Source organism: Aulonocara sp. 'chitande type north' Nkhata Bay, linkage group LG22 (genome assembly GCF_057382095.1).
Source record: "Aulonocara sp. 'chitande type north' Nkhata Bay isolate Kocher_YH1m ecotype deep benthic linkage group LG22, A_spYH_male_GT1.1, whole genome shotgun sequence".
Classification (NCBI taxonomy): Eukaryota; Metazoa; Chordata; class Actinopteri; order Cichliformes; family Cichlidae; genus Aulonocara; species Aulonocara sp. 'chitande type north' Nkhata Bay.
The window spans coordinates 17,415,023-17,431,110 of NC_141364.1; the positions used below are offsets into that span (position 1 = coordinate 17,415,023).

General features: G+C 41.0%; 1 protein-coding gene across 1 annotated transcript; it reads right to left on the minus strand.

Moving 5' to 3' along the window:
- Positions 1–776: 776 nt before the first annotated feature.
- On the minus strand, positions 777–11,284 carry lix1l (limb and CNS expressed 1 like). The gene is made up of 6 exons (XM_086279833.1): positions 10,728–11,284; positions 8,384–8,547; positions 6,678–6,818; positions 6,210–6,305; positions 5,906–5,983; positions 777–4,443 (listed from the first exon to the last, which is right to left on the minus strand). Exons 1-6 carry the CDS (start codon positions 11,065–11,067, stop codon positions 4,192–4,194), a joined length of 1,071 nt encoding a protein of 356 aa, XP_086135959.1. The 5' UTR covers positions 11,068–11,284; the 3' UTR covers positions 777–4,191.
- Between the last annotated feature and the right edge of the window lie 4,804 nt (positions 11,285–16,088).

Sequence of the window (16,088 nt, forward strand, 5' to 3'; positions counted from 1 at the left end):
TTAATTTATTTTAATTTAATAATAACAAACATAATTAATTAGTTTCACAAACACAGTCCAGGTACTGAGTAGCTTAGTTGTAGTTAGGTAGTCAGTGGGGTTGTAGTCTCATTTAGGATTCTAAAGGCTTCAGGTTAAAAGCTCTCCCTCTTTCTTTCTGTCCTGCACACGGTAGGGTAGCATTTCGTTGATGGCAGTATGGACAACAGTCTGGATCCCATGCGATCATCTTGGCTGAATCATTTGATTTATATGTCACCCAGATTTAGGAGATTGAACCATTAAGTTCAATCTCCTAAATCTCCTAAAACGACCCCCATGAGAACCAAGTGATCCCGGTCAGGCGCAGCTCCCTATCCAGTTGGTGATGCTGCCATTCAAGATCCTGAGCAACCTGGACAGGGGTATCAAGTCCTTTGATTATCTGAGGTAATAGAGGAAATTAGTCTATTAAAGTTGTTTTTACTTTGATAACTCTTGTGGGCTCTGAAAGAGGAAAGATAAATGCACCAGTATTGCTCTGTAATGTTAATCGTGTTTGGTTTTGATGCCTACGATGCCTAACTAAGATTGTGGGTGGAAGGCTGTTATGCCTTCTGGTGGCATTTGCAAGTTATTGCATAATTTAAAAAAAATAAAGTGAATGAAATCAGTGCTTTTATACTCTAAAAATCTGGAATATGCATTTTTATTAATTTGGAATATTAAATTATTACCACTGTGTGTGTGTGTGTGGCCTTGATTTTCAGTCACTGAAAACAAGTGGCTCGACACAGTGCCATTTGTAACAGCAAATTTATTACATATACATATAAATCTACTAAAAGTATAAACATGGAATACAAAATGTTCATAGAAAATACAAACAGTAAGGACCTCGAGAAACACTCTTATAAAACAATACTGTATAGAATATGAAACATATAAAACCAGAACTTAATCAACACATCATGCATCAAAGCAAAAAAAACAAAAAAACAAAAACATGTAGAGCCAAAACTGTTTTTTAGCAAACAAATGGCAAAAAACAAACATACGGTTCAAAAAAACTTCAATTATATTGATAACAAAGAAAGATCAAAGGCATTTTTACAGAAGGAGCCTTGAGATTAATGGCTTGTGGCTATAAAAACAAACAAACTATAAAAACCAAACAAACCAGAAGTTGAGCATCTAAATTGAAACAAACAGCCTCAGCCTCCTTCCCGTTAAGCAGTTCATTAAAACACTGCTTGAGATTTCCTCATTAATCACATTTACTTTTCTTAATTGAGTCAAAGAAGGATAAAATCCCTGAAAGTGTTTCTGCATATGAAATCCTGGCAATCTGTTTAGTACCAAGTTTAAAATTTACTGATTTGAAATTTACACATTTGAAAAAGTTGAAGATATTAACCAGGATATATAAAGATGACTTTTTCTGTCAATTATAAATTTGCATTATTAATTAAAGAGAACTGCAAAGTCAACATTTTTATATTTGCACCACACACATATGCTGCAAAGTGGGCACAAAAAAAGAAAACAGAAACAGAATCAGTATATAATGTTTATAAATTTATACCAAAGGTAATAATATTAAATACATCCTTCACAATCGCCATGTAGCATATTAAGGAAATTATTTGAATAAAACACTCTGCAGGTACTGGAAGTATTACCCAGCACAGATGCCACTTCAGACTGTAATTAAAAGATGGACGTAGCCACCATGTCATCACCCACTGGTTTGGAAGCCCTGCATTTGGCATTTTGGACTGTTTTGATACCAGACATAACAAACAAGTGGTGAGAAACTGGGACTGTTGTGGACGGCTGGATCAATAAGCTTATGAAGAGATAAAAATGAATACTGAGCAGAAAGTAGTTCAGCTTATTGATCCGGCCCTCCACAACAGTCCTGGTCTAGCACACACCGTATTTTATCATAGTCAACACCAGCTCATAATTTACCAACAGACATCATGCTGTGTGTTAAAAGGGACCACAATGACATAAGGAAAGTAGTGACTGGGGTCAGTCATTCCAGAGGAGTTGACAATTATAAAGAATGCAGGTTGAAGGCACTTCTGCACTGGCTTCACTTTTCAGACTACAGGGGCTTGTTTGCTGGAAAAAAAATTTTAAAAATCGCCATTCCTAACTTGAAATTTCAAGTTAAGTTGAAATTTAGCTAGCTCTGCCAATCAGAAAGCTCTGTGAAGGCAGATCATTTCCTTGTCATCAGCTGTCTAACACTTTGACATGAACACACCTTTATCCATTTCTGCAAAGAGCCATTCAACGTTTGCTATACATTGGTAGCTCACAAGCTTCTATATTAGCAGAGAAGCTATGTCCATCTTTTTTATACAGTCTGTGATTCAGACCAATGAAGTAACATTGGTCAGATTTTGTTACCTTTGGGGCCGAGTGTGGGAACTTGTTTACATCCGTTTTCAGTCTTTATGCTAATCTATGGCGAAGCGGCTTTATTTAGCTTCATATTAACCAGACCACCCTTCGTGTAACGTCAATCAAATTCTTAGAGTAAATTTCCCCCAAATGTTTGAACTATTCTTTTAAAATTCTGTAACAGTAAGAAATTAACCGCATGTGTAAAGAGGACTGTTCAAACATTGCTAGCTACCATTTTCATAAAGGCACAAAGACTCCAGAGATGAGTTATAGAAACTTCCTGCACTTTTTCTTTGTTTGTTCTTTCTTTATATTTCGTATAATCGGGTTCTGCTCCTGCTAATAATCCAGCATTCTGCAGCAAGAACGAGCCCTCCTGTTGTCTGACTTTCATTACATCCAAAAGAACCATATCACATCAATTAAAACTTGTGTGGGGTCTTTTTAATGCTGCTTGTTAAAACGCCTTTATCCCTACAACATATAAAAATGCATTTTATAAAGACGAACAAATATAAAGTTATGACATTTACGGGGAAAAAATGGTAATAAATGCCTGTTATATTACATTTTTTTGGCATGCAGACATTATAACACTGCCAAAACCCAATTCCTTCTTCCAGTATCTCAAAAAAAACTTAGACCACAGAAGCTGGCACTGTTCTGACTACAATGACTCAAAACTGATGGTTCAGCTTTTTAAAAAAAAAAAAAGAGAAAAAAAGCCCAACTCATTCTCTGGCCTCCATTTTTTAACTGCTGAGACCCTGACCTACATTTAAGTCCTAACAAACACTCACTTTGTTTGAACTCCACTAGCTGACCAACACAATCTGCATCACAAGAGCAGATTTTGCAGTTTTTGTAAGTCGTGTTGCTTTGCAGGTCCTTTTTGCTGATAACGCATTAAAAATGATACATTCGGCTAGTGTCATCGTTGCCAAGCAAGAGACGAAGCTTTAAAAAATGCCTTTGCAAGAAAAGCTGAAGTACAACGGCATAGTGGTGGTTTAATATTTGATCTTTTTTTTTAACCTGAGCTGCTGTCAGAGCATCAATTACCTGCTGACATGTTTCTTCTTTTGCAAATTACCCACAAATTATTATTACATGAGTCAATAAGCGTATTTCTGTGCTTACTGGAAGTCTAGTATTATTAGAGGCTGCTTCCATAAAAAACCTGTAGGAGCAGGTTGCACATCCATTACAGAAAACCGGTGATATTAGCTGGGATCTTTTATCCCCTTCATTCATATCTTGCTGAGTGGGTGACCTCTGTTCCTGTGCTTTATTCATGAACAAACACAGGCTTCTTGCGTCATCAATTTTGGCATCTTCCCATCCCAAATACTACAACCAACCAAAACAAACCAAAGCCGAGAAGAAACACAGGAGCTATACCTCATTAGGTTTTGGTCTGATGGGTCATTTTATGCCCCGTACATTCACTGATCCATAAAGGTTTTGTCTCCATAGGTCTACTTTGAGTAAGTACAGTATGAAATAATGAAAACAAAACATGTAAATCCCAGTCACATTGAATGCCGAGCACTTTTACAGGCATCTAGAAAAAAAGCACTGTCATCCTGTAATTACTAGGCACAAAGAGGTAACGGGCTATAGCGGCTAGTATTTGTTTTATGGACAAGATGTGCATACTGTAAGTCAAGGCTTGATTACCTGGTACACGAAACAAAACAAAACCTAAAACGTTCTGAGAAGTCACCTATGAAGTGATCAGTACTGTTACCAGGAATCCTACGGAGTGTGAAGGCATGTTTCCATACGGTTGGTTTAGTGTGATGGCAGAGTGGCGGTGTTGGCTGCACTGAGCTGACCCACAGCTAACATGAGGATGTCCTTCTTCTCTTTGTAAAAACGCAGTTCTCTGCCCGCCAGCCTGGCGTCCTCTAGTTCCCGCTCTGTCGTGGCCAGCTCCTGCGCGATGGTGCCCGCTACGCTCTGCTCTCGGTTCACCCAGTCGGCGGCCATCTGAGTGCGCATGTCATCATCCAGAGCCCGATGGGAGTAGTGAGCCAGCACCTCCTGCAAGTTCAGCCAGAAAGTCATTTAGAGTCAGAAGATGTGATAGTGGGAAACAGCATTCCCAATTAGATATTCCTCGAGTTATTCAGATTCTGATGCTGAACCTAATAAAACTTCCTTTTAAATTTCATAAGACATGAAATTTCTTTATAATTTTTGGTGAAAATGTGAAATAAGCACAGTAAACATGCACAGAAATACAGTATATATAAGACAGAAACAGAGTTGTACAATCCTAACAAGGTTGAAAGTCAACATTTGGACCACCTTTATTCTTATTTGTCCTCTAGACTTCTTGAAAAACATGAAAAGCTCTATTTTGGATGTTCGCTATCTTTAGATGATCCCACACTGCTGCAGTAATGCTGAAATCCAGCCTGTGGGGAGGCCAATCCATGGCCCTGATAGTGCTCCGCTGTGTGTTTTTCTATGCAGGTATGCTTTCACTGCACTGGCAGTGTGTTTGTGATCACTGTCACACTGTCATGCATTCATAATTCCATCATTTTTGACAAGACCTCCATCACCACTGGCTGAAATGCTGCCCCAAACCATGACAGAGCCTCCACCATATTTCACAGATGGCTGTAGGCACTCTCTGTTGTCTCTCAAGAGAGGTCAACGTATGTGCAGACAGTTTTTTCTACTCTTGGCTCTGTATGATGCCAAAAAAGAGTTTTAAATTAGAAGAAAAATGCAAAGAATTCATTTTTATGATCATATCATGCACAAAGCTTCGACTACACCGCACCTCCTTTTAAAGCGGCTTCATGTGGCTGCCTTAAAAGGAGGGAGACCCTAACTGGCGCTACAACAACTTTCAGAGGATGGGCTAAGGGGCTGTACAAAAGCCCAATTTGAGATAAATGGGGATTATTTTGAAACACACATATTTTAGGAGGCACATGCTTTGTTTTTGCTCTTTTTTCACTCACTGCTCATGGTGAGAAAGATAACTACAAATTTATCTAGAACAGTCCTGTCACAGAGAAAAAGCCCTGCTAAACGCTGATCGGCCACAACATTAAAACCACCAGTCAGATTTTGTGTTGGTCACCAAAACAGCTGTGGCCCATCTGGGCGTGGACACAGGACCTCTTTGGGAGTGTTTTGGTGTCTGCCACTGGGACGCTGGATGCGGATCGTTTTGGATATGTGGGTTGCTGGGTGGGGCCTCGATTGATTGAATCTGTCCCGACTCTTACAAAGGGAAAAGAATAGGAATTTGGGCTTTTCATTGTGGTCCTTGAGCTGTTCCTGAGCAAGTTTTGCATTTTGGTGAGGAGCTAAGAAACAGCAGGACATTGCACTGTGGAGATAATCTCTTTTTTTTTCACTTCACCTCTCAGTAGGTTTAATTTTGTGACTGATTACTGGGAAATTTGTTCATTAAAAAAATAAAATAAAAGTAGCTGAAAACTGTTACTATTTTTGTATAATAGAAGGCATTTGTTGGCTTTACCTGTCGGGAACATTGTCGTTCTCTCATGGCTTTGAGGCTTCCGTTCCAGTGCAGCAGCTGGAACACAGTCATCAGCTCCTGGAAGACAAACACAGCCGAGACCAAGAATAAGAGACCAGTAATTCAACACTGTGGGGCCAAACTAACTACATATTATCACTTTTGGGCGAACATTTACACATAAAACTGCTACTTTTATGCATACGTGTTCTGTATGTAGCTACTCTCATACAGGCTCTGGGCCTACATTTATCATAAGTTTTCTTTTTGTTTGTTTTTTTAAAAAGCTACTTAAAACACGCACCTGAAACTCCAGCATGGACTTTCCTTTATTGGACTCGAGCATGAAGCGAAACGCCCCGATCCCTGTGTTGGGGTTGTCGGCCTCTTCTCTGTTTCCCTGTGAGCATAGACAAGCACTTAAAGTCAAGTCAGCCACAGGTTGAGCTCACATAGTAAATGCTACTTACTCATATCTCCCTACAGATATTTGGCACATATTTGTGTTGAGTTTGGGAGTCAGTCCAATGCAGTGTAATTTTCCTTCATTTAATTTTGAGAAGCATCAGCTATTTGTATCCATAGTATACACTTTCATAATATTTACTATGTGTAAAAAAACAAAACAATCCATGCGTATGATGCCAGCAACTGAGCAAAATTAACCTAATACATCATGTTTTTGGAAGCGCGTTCAAATCGACCATCCTACTTGACTGACAGTCGTACAAACACAACTTTGAGTTCTCTGCAGTTCTTTTTTTAAACTTACATTAAAGGAGGCCAACGCCTCATTCACGCTCTTCTCAATGAAGTCGTCTGTAATCCGACGCGAGGGATGTTCGTTAAAAACGGAGTTCATCAGGGCGATTTTGGCGGCGCTGCGTCTCGCCTCTGCCTTTGTGGGACAGAACTGTCAAACAGCAAAGAGAGCATGTATCAGTGGACAGATAAACAGTCAAAAGGCCAACGACAACCCGGCCGGTCTTTAAATGACTCTTTGTGGCTTTGAGCTTGCATCCATATTTGGTCTTGTGGTTTTAGGAATGCTTGCAACAGAATAACCAAACCACAACACATTCACTGATGTTCAACCAAAGACAATGGCGTGTTTTTACAGTAACGTGCAAAAAAAGTCTTGAGCCACTCCTCGTTTTTTTATATGTTGATGGGAAAGCGGGAAGGAAAATTAGAGTTAATGACCTCGAAAGTCAGTACTTGGTATGACTACCTTTATTCTTCAACACAGCCTGAGCTCGCTTTGGCAGCTTTCTTGTCATTTCTTTAAGTAGTTTCTTTGGATGTTGGCTGCATTTTTGTTAGGTTTTATGTCAAGATGATCCCAATGATGTTGACGGCACCTGGGAGCCCAATCCATGACTGATAGTGGTCCATTGTGCGTGCTGAAAACTGAAGTTGTTGCGAATTGGATCCTTTTCAGAAGGTGTTGCATGTTGAATCAAAATCTAAGGGCACTTTTCTGCGTTCACAAGTCCGTCAGACTGAAATGGAACCTCAAACCATGACAGAGCCTCCACCTTGTTTTACACGTGACTGTAGACACTCATGTAATTTGGCATAACTCAGCCTTCCTTAAGAATGACTCCTTGACAGCCAGCCTTCCACAGGGACATTTATGATGAGGCTTCAATGAACATTAGATGGATCAGCTGAAGGTCCAGATGCATCTCTCAGGTCCTGTCAGGTCTTTTTTGGATTCCTTTCTATTTCTTACGTAAATAACTTTCCAATACCGTTCGTCTGATGTAGATAGTTTTTAGGCCACTTCTTTTGTCAAGGCATTATGCCAAGTTTTCAGCCAACAGATGTTTGGGAATCACCTCGTTAATATGAAAATATAACTTTATGCCTGTCAAACTATGTTATTGTTGGCATTTTTACAGACTCGGCTAAAGAAAATTGAACAAATGATGTGTTTTTGTGGCAGGATGAAAGCAACAAAGTAGTTAAAGATACACTTGGTTGGTTGGTTAACTGCCGAGTTGTCTGTTACGTGTAGACACAGCACTGGTTCATCCCTCCTGTCAGGTCTTTGAGAGTTTTTTTTAAGGACGTGACCTTCAGATACTGTTCATATGCTCTAGATAGTTTTTTAGGCTTCCTGCTTCTTTTTTGTCCTCCACTGCGCACCATCGAGACGTATACCAAGTTTTCCAGTAATAGCTCTTTGGAAATCACAAATATATACAATTTTATGCCTAAGCTTTCACATTTTTCATGCTCGACTAAAGAAATGTGTTCTTGTGACAGGCAGCAGTTTAAAATTGTAAGATGTCTGTTATGTGCAGACATGCATAAAAAAACGTTCCTTTGAAACGGAGTAAAAAAGCAGCCAATGTCCAAACCCGCTTTAAAAATTCCAAGGAAGTCCGGCTCCTTTGGAAGCAAAGTATAAAGACTTTCATACAGTACTGCATATTTCATAATATTCACGCTAACAGAAAGCAGACACTGCACCTGGAAACTTCCAAAGCAGCTGCCGCCTGGAAGGCTAACATAGCAAACATAAGGAGGGCTGTTGGACGGGACCATTTCATAAACAACGAGGGCTCCGTTCCTCAGGTCGGCTCCTCTGGTCAGCTTCATCTGCCAAAATTCCTGCAAAGCCTCCACCACGTTCACTGCAGGACACACAGATAAAAGAAGAAGCCCTGTTACATCACACTAATACAAATCATTAGTGCAGTTTACATGTTTTGGTCTGTAGCCGTTAGGCGAGCTCTGCGACATCCTCTCTAAACAAAGATGGAAAGGTGCAGGGGAAGGTCGTCTCCAGGATGCCACAGGGTTTTCCGGAAAGATTTTAGGTGGCTGCCCAGAGGAAATTCTGCATCACCTCAGAGGAGAGGCTTGGAGAAAAACACTCGACTCTGGCCCTCACACGAGAGAACGGAGTTCATGTCATCCACAAGGAAACAAAAACAACAATGGAAAGCTGCAAACTCTGCAACTGAGTCATAAATGATTACTTGGGTTTGGGGTCTGTTGGGAAATATGTGTGCAGCCAACACGATTTGAACGAAGTTACCGCCTGAATCTTGCTCTGGAGGCCAGGCCACTTTGTCGAACATTAAAAACAAAAAATTAAAGCTTCTGTCAACAAACTACAAGCCATATTTTCCATACTATAGAGCCCTGAAGGACAATCCAAATCTTTTTTTAAACACACACGGCTCTCTTGCTTTTACTCTGTGACACAGTTTTTATCAAAAGTTTTAAAATGTTTTAGATACTTTAAATATTTTGGTTGCTTTCCATCAGGGAGGCGCCTGATCTCTCCTAAGCTCGCTCTGCAGGATGACAGATAATGCGTCCAAAGACACAGCCAGAGTTGTAAAGAACCATCTTCAGTGTCAACACGAACAAGGAGAGGCGCAACAGATGGTCAGGCCCCCACGGAGCCCTGATCTCAAAGTCAAGTCAGTCTGGGATTACATAAAGAGAGAGCCTAAAGAAACGGAAACAGCCTAAATCTGCTCATTAATGTGGGCAAGAGTTGGTGCTACTTTAAAGACAGTTTTTTTGTGTGTTTAATGCTTTTTACATAAAGTTTAAAAAAACTTATTTTACAAATACTGTTTTTTGTACTTCCACTGCAGCTTTTGTCCAGAATCTACTCTATTTTAAAGTCTGGAGGTATGACGAAATATTGGATTTGCATTGCGGGTCTGCAGCCTGTAGTGCAGCAACTGGGGCTAACAAACCAATTCAGGCTTGTGACAGTGGTTTATTAAGGCCTCTTGGTCTGTTTTTATCCAATTCGGAGGATTTCCTCCATAACAAAAGTGCAAAGAGACAGGAAACTCTCGGAGATATCGAAGGATGTAATGTGAAGCTGATCCAAACTACAGTCATAGAACATCCTGCAACTCCACTTGAAAGTCCAACGAAATCTTTTCCAAAGGTGTATTTGCACACATGCCCCCCCCCCCCCTTTTTTTTTCTTATAGTACTCCTTTAAATACACTTAATAGGCCTTTTTGAAATTGCAACTTAATCGCTTGAAAGCAAAAGTATAGGAAAGCCTAATTACATCACCTCGTGTGTGTGTTTTACTGCCAAAAGTCTTCAAAAAATGCTGCCAATAATTGTGTTAAGAAGCCTAACTGGCATGCAGGGGGAGAGGCTGTTAGTTAGGGACACATGGGGACCATCTTTTGGAAATAAATCCTATTAGCCTGGGACAGGCACACATGTTAACATTACTTAAGCTTTTGGTCTAATGATAGTTTTAGGAAAACTCTGATAGAAATCAGTCAAGTACTTTAAATTAAACTGGATTTTTCAAGTAATTATTACTAATGATGTGCATTTTGCACATCATGAAGTAATAATATAAAGTTTAATATAAAGTACATAAAGCCTTATAGGGGCACTGCTCTTTCATTTTTCAAGGTTATTATCGATTTCCACAGTGTCTATTCTTGTTATTTACCGTGTAACATGAGTGTAACGGCTAATTTACGAACAATAGTGTATTGTTCGTAAATGCAAACCCCTGCAGCCCCTGGATGTTAATCCTGTGATGGAGTGACTGGAGCGAATATCAAAGGAAACTTCACGGTAACATTGCATCAGGTGCAAATGACCACTGGTGTGTTTACACACCGGAGATAAAGGTGGAAATTACAGGAGTTTGTTCTAAGTGTGGTGGAGGTTTTTTGTGCCTTCCTTCCAAACAAATGGCGCAGCTGAAAGTGGTTTCCAGCTCTCCAAAAGTCCCCTCCCCAGCTACAGCCTGAAGCAGTATGACACGCGTTAACGCCGCTATTTCCAGGACAGTGTCAGCAGCGGACATTACCTCTGCCGTAACCCTGCGTGTGTTTGGCGAAGCTGCGAACCACAGCCTCCACCGCCTCCTTCAGCACGGCCGGGTTCCCCGGGTTACAGTGACCGCTAGCCCCCGGCCCCAGCCCCGCTCCCATTCCGCCGTACAGGCTGTGGAGCTGCAGCGGAGGCGGCGGGGGAGGAGGCCCGGAGGACGCCGCCAGAGAGGCCGGAGAGGACAGCAACGGTGCGATGGGGACCGTAACCCCGGGCCGGAGAGAGGAGCGGAGGGTCCCGGTCGCTCCCGAACTGAATCCGATGCCCGGCTGTAGCCGCTGATGGCGGACACTGTCCGGGATAACGTTGGATTCCATTGTCCCGACGTAACGTCTGCGGAGTCCCGGCTCTGGAGCAAATCTGTAGCGAGGAGCCCGACGGCTTGAGCTGAAAAAGTGAGCTTTAAGAGCTGAATGAGCGAAGTACGGCAGGGTTTTTCTCAGTCACAGCCTGTAAGCGCCGAGCCGACGTTGATTCGACACATAACGGAGCTGCTGAGTCCTCACTCCCTGGATTAGACTGCGGGACTGTCAGTCAAGTGCTGCCTTCAAGGACCCCTCGTATCCTGTTTCTTCTACACTGTGAAATGCATTTACAGTCAGGCTGTACACGTTTTCTAATGTGTGTTTGTAAGCTGGTATTCTTTTAATTTTATTGCACCTGTTCATTGTTACACGGACTGTGTTTTTAATGGGCTAATTTCCTCCCCCCCACCTGTGTTTGCTTGTTTTTGTGGAGTATTTCCTCATCCTAGCTGAGGATCCAAGGATGCAGGAAGCTTTACTTCCTGGGATAGTAATAACACACTGACCTTAAGTTGTTATAATATTATCTTTGCATTCAGATTGTAATACAAGCGCACAAAATATTCTACAGCTAGGAAACACCTTTTTTTTATTTTTGTTTAGCTCTGATTTAGCTTTATGATGAAATCCTACCAGAAATAATAAACCAGCTTCTAGGTTATTATAGCTAGTATGGTAAGCTAAACTAAAAAGTGAAGCTACATGTAGAAAAAAAAAAAAAAAAAAAAAGTTAAATAAAAGGAAAAAAACTGGACATTTAAAGAAAAAAAATTAAAGCTAACTAAAGCGGTTTTGTAAACTTGAAAAGCCAACTAAAGTTGAATAAAAATAGAGAAAATGTTAGTAGTTCTTCTTTTTGTTAATTTGATCAAATTAAATTAAAGTAAAACAAAAAACGTAATAGATGTGGCTCAGGTGATCGAGCAGGTCGTCTACGGGTTTGTGGATCGACAGTATCCTTGGGCAACTGTCATGAGAATTCCAATGTTTTCTGGAGGACGTGAAGGCAACAGTGGAAAATCAGAAAATATCAAGCCAAGAAATCTGAGCCTCCTCTGTTCTCCTCTGGCTCCAACAGAGAACAACTACAGTGCGGGTTTACAGCTCCAACTCTGCTGAAGCATGTGATTAAAACTTGGATCAGACTAACTCAGTTTACTCGATAAGAGGTGGAAAAAAATGATGATCTTACTTTGAAATACTGAAACATAATGCAACTTTGTACTACCTTAACTCTGAGCTGGAGTGAGGGTGAGACCACCAACCTAGAGCAGAACAAAGACTTGAAGAGGAAATGGGACCTCCTCTTGTGCCTCCTAAATATTTTTTAGGACTTTGTGGGTCTTGTGTCATTTTTCATTCTTTCTGCGGTCTGCGATGAAGCCAGAGAAGTCCAAAGGAGGAACTAGTCCTCCCTCACTTTTTTTGTTAAACTGAATCTGCATTAAGTCAAAGATTGAACCTCATCTGTTTCCACTAAAAAGCCCATTTTAAACCAATTAGAGCCCAGTGAGAAACTGGAAATCGCACAAAGGACAAGAAAAACCGTCAGAAATAGTGTTTACTGCAGAGTCTGCAAACAGCTGAAGGATTTCTGCAGATGCGCACTTTATAACTGTGAATGAGTGTGTGCCTGACTAGTGCATGCTTTTATTTCCCGACCCCAGTTCATAACTTCAAGGTCCATGGCTTATGTTCACTTCCTCTGACATTTGTCTGTTGATCCTGTTCTCCAGTTTTCTAATGGGATCTTGTGTCAGCATGGACTGAACTCCACGATGGATACAACTTTGATGATGGAGGTTTCAAGATTAGGTCCAAGCAAAGCTGCTACGGGTGATCCTCTGACCTAAATACTGAGCATTCTCACTCTTTTTTTTCCTTCTTAAATATTCAGTTTGTCTCATTGTTTGCTATATTACAATTATTATCATTTACAGACATCCTGAACATGTGCTGTTCCCTCTAAAGAGACCTGTGAAATTTCTGGTTTTAGAAACACCGCAGACATGCAGGAAATTTAAGTAACTTCTGAAACAAGCTGTTTTAGCATCTCTCGCTTTCTTCTGATTGGCTGCCACTCATAAACAAAGGGTTTGAGCAGCAGGTTGGTGGGGCTTCTGTGCTTACAACTGTGCATCTGATGATTATAGACATCACACAGAGACAAGAATAAAAAAAGAAACTGGCAGAAAATGAGTGTTTACAGCTGTCAGAGCCAATCCCTGTAATGGACTGGCAACTTGTCTATTTCAGTATCTATCTGCACTTACATTTCAAGCCATTACACATTTAAATTTTTGTGATTACAGCTTGTAGTAGCTCATGAAAATACAAAATCTGGTAGCGCAAACTAGTAGAATAATTATTAGAATGTATTTAATTTTGTTTTGGGGGATGCAGTGCATCTAGAAAGTATTCACAGCACTTTTCTTGTTCCACATTTTGTCATGTTACAACTTTATTCCAATGTGCATTAAATTCATTTGTACCTCAAAATTCCATGAAAAACTTTGTTTAAAATTCTTGAAACTTTATTGAATATAAAGAACAAAAGTTTAACATGTACCTAAGTATTCACAGCCTTTGTCATGACACTCAGACTTGAAGTGAGGTGTATCCTGTTTCAACTTACAATCCGTCATTGTTCCTATAGCTTAACTGGAGTCCTGTGATGATTTCAGTTAATTGGATGTGATTTGGAAAGGCACACACTTGTATATACGAGGTCCCATAGTTGACAGTACAGGTCAGCGCACAAACCAAGCCATGAAGTCCAACAAATTGTTTTTAGATCTCGGAGACAGGATTGTACCGAGGCGCAGATCTGGGGAAGGGTACAAAAAAATTCTGCAGGATTGAAAGTCCCAATGAACACAGTGGCCTCCTCCATCACCCATAAATGGAAGAAATTTGGAGCCAACAGGTCTCTTCTTAGAGCTAGCCTTTAGTCAGGTGACCAAGAACTTGACGGTTACACTGACAGATCTCCAGCTGCTCTCTGGTGAGATGCGAAGCATAGGGTCATCATTTCTCCAGCACTTCATTAATCAGGCCTGTATGGCAGAACAGCCAGGTGGAAGCCACTCCTCAGTAACAGGCCCATTACAGCCTCTCTGGAGTTTGTCATAAGACACCTGAAGGAATCTCAGACCACGAGAAATAAAACCCTCTGGTCTAATGAAACAAAGATTGAACTCTTTGGCCTGAATACCAAGGAAACCAGGCATCGCTCATCACCTGGCCAATACCATCCCTACAGTAAAGCATGGTGGTGGCACCATCATGCTGTGGGGACAGTTTTCAACAGGAGGGACTGGGAGACTAGTTAGGGTCAAGGGAAAGATGAATGCAGCTATGTAAATAGACATCCTTTATGATAAACTGCTGCACAGCACTCTGGACTTCAGACTGAGACGAAGGTTCATCTTCCAGCAGGACAATGACCCTAAGCACATAGCCAAGATAACAAAGGAGCGCCTTCAGGACCACTCTGCGAATGTCCTTGAGTATGCAAGCCAGATCCCACACTTGAACCCAATTGAACAGCTCAGTGCACAGATGTCTTCAGAAAAGGAGCTACAGCTGTTGTATTCCTAATATTAAGCTGCTCTTGAGCTAGAGACATAGTCAGAAGTGGGCAAAGAAGAAAAAGGAACTGGATTGTTGCTCATTGGTCCAAAGTTCTCTTCAGGTGAAAGTAAATTTTGCATTTCGTTTTGAAGTCAAAGTCCTCGAGTCTGGAAGGAGAGTGGAAAGCCACAGAATCCAATGTGTTTGAAGTCCAGGGTGAAGTTTCTGCAGGCTGTGATGAGTTGGCATGCCATGTCATCTGCTGCTGTTGGAGGTGGTTAGCCACTGTGTTTTATCAAGTCCAGAGTCAATGCAGCGTCCACTGAGAGATTTTAGAGCACTTCATGCTTCCATCTGTGGACAGGCTTTATGGAGGTGCAGGTTTCCTGTTCCAGGAGGAATAAGTACCAGCCCACGGTACCAAAACTAGCATGTTTTTTTCACCGTGTTATTACCGCCGGGTCGCCTAATCTGAACCTCACAGAGAGTCTGGGGGAAACATGAAAACAGCCTGGCCTCAGCAGCGCCAAAACCCGATCACCTCCGTGTTACACCACCCTGATGCAGTAATTCTTGCTAACAGAGCCACAGTCAAGTACTGAGTATATAAATTAACTGGATGAAATATTCTAACAATCTGAGACACTGGATTTCTGTTTTTCATGAGCTATAAGCCATAACCATCACAACTAAAACAAAAAACTTCATATGTTTCACTTTAGATATAATGACAATAACATAAATGAAAGTTTTCCTTTCAGGCATAACTTAACAGCATTAAGATGCTCTTGTATATAGCTCTTCCACAATCGGGTACAACATTTAAAAAGTTGATAGCTAGCAGCACATCAGTTTTGTCTATTTTAATATAAGAGGGCAGCTTAGTACATGATTCACTTTAGCAGCAGCTGCTTTACTGAATGTTATTACAGCTCTGAGTACGTTAGTGCTTCTTTCCCGCTGAGTTGAGCGCGTAATGCAATCAATCATTTTTATGGATGAGCGAGAGCCTCAGGGGGTCAAAGCTTAAAGGAAAGACAGAATCAGGACACTTTTTCTTTTTTCATGCTGACATCTTTTCGAGTAAATGCCCCCATTGTTCACGTCATAGCTCTGCTGAACTACTTTATTCCTGCTGCACACACTTTAATGTCAAGTGATGCATCCTCACGTCGATTGCATACCACAAAGCAGATGGTTCTGTGTCTGGAGCACTTTTTAGAGACGCAAACAGCTTAAGCCAATAGGACAGTGCAGGCCTGGACACAGAGAATAAATGCTGGGTTGCAAACATGGTGCATGTTTCCACATCTGGTTTTGATCAAAGCTTTACGGTCATAATCTCATTTTTAAAACTCCACTGCAGACTTTTCCCACCAGATGAATAGAGGCTCACGATACATTTGTACAAGGTTTATTAAACAGCTCGTGTTGTTTATGCTCCCTGCTCACATATTTCT

What these genes read in the sequence shown, in the direction of transcription:
- lix1l (XM_086279833.1), bottom strand. Translation starts at nt 11,067, where the DNA reads ATGGAATCCAACGTTATCCCGGACAGTGTCCGCCATCAGCGGCTACAG. An exon ending in AGGCGTTGGCCTCCTTTAAT is followed by an intron (nt 6,306 to 6,677) that starts GTAAGTTTAAAA and finishes CTATGCTCACAG; the next exon opens with GGAAACAGAGAAGAGGCCGA. An exon ending in AGTCCATGCTGGAGTTTCAG is followed by an intron (nt 5,984 to 6,209) that starts GTGCGTGTTTTA and finishes TTTGTCTTCCAG; the next exon opens with GAGCTGATGACTGTGTTCCA.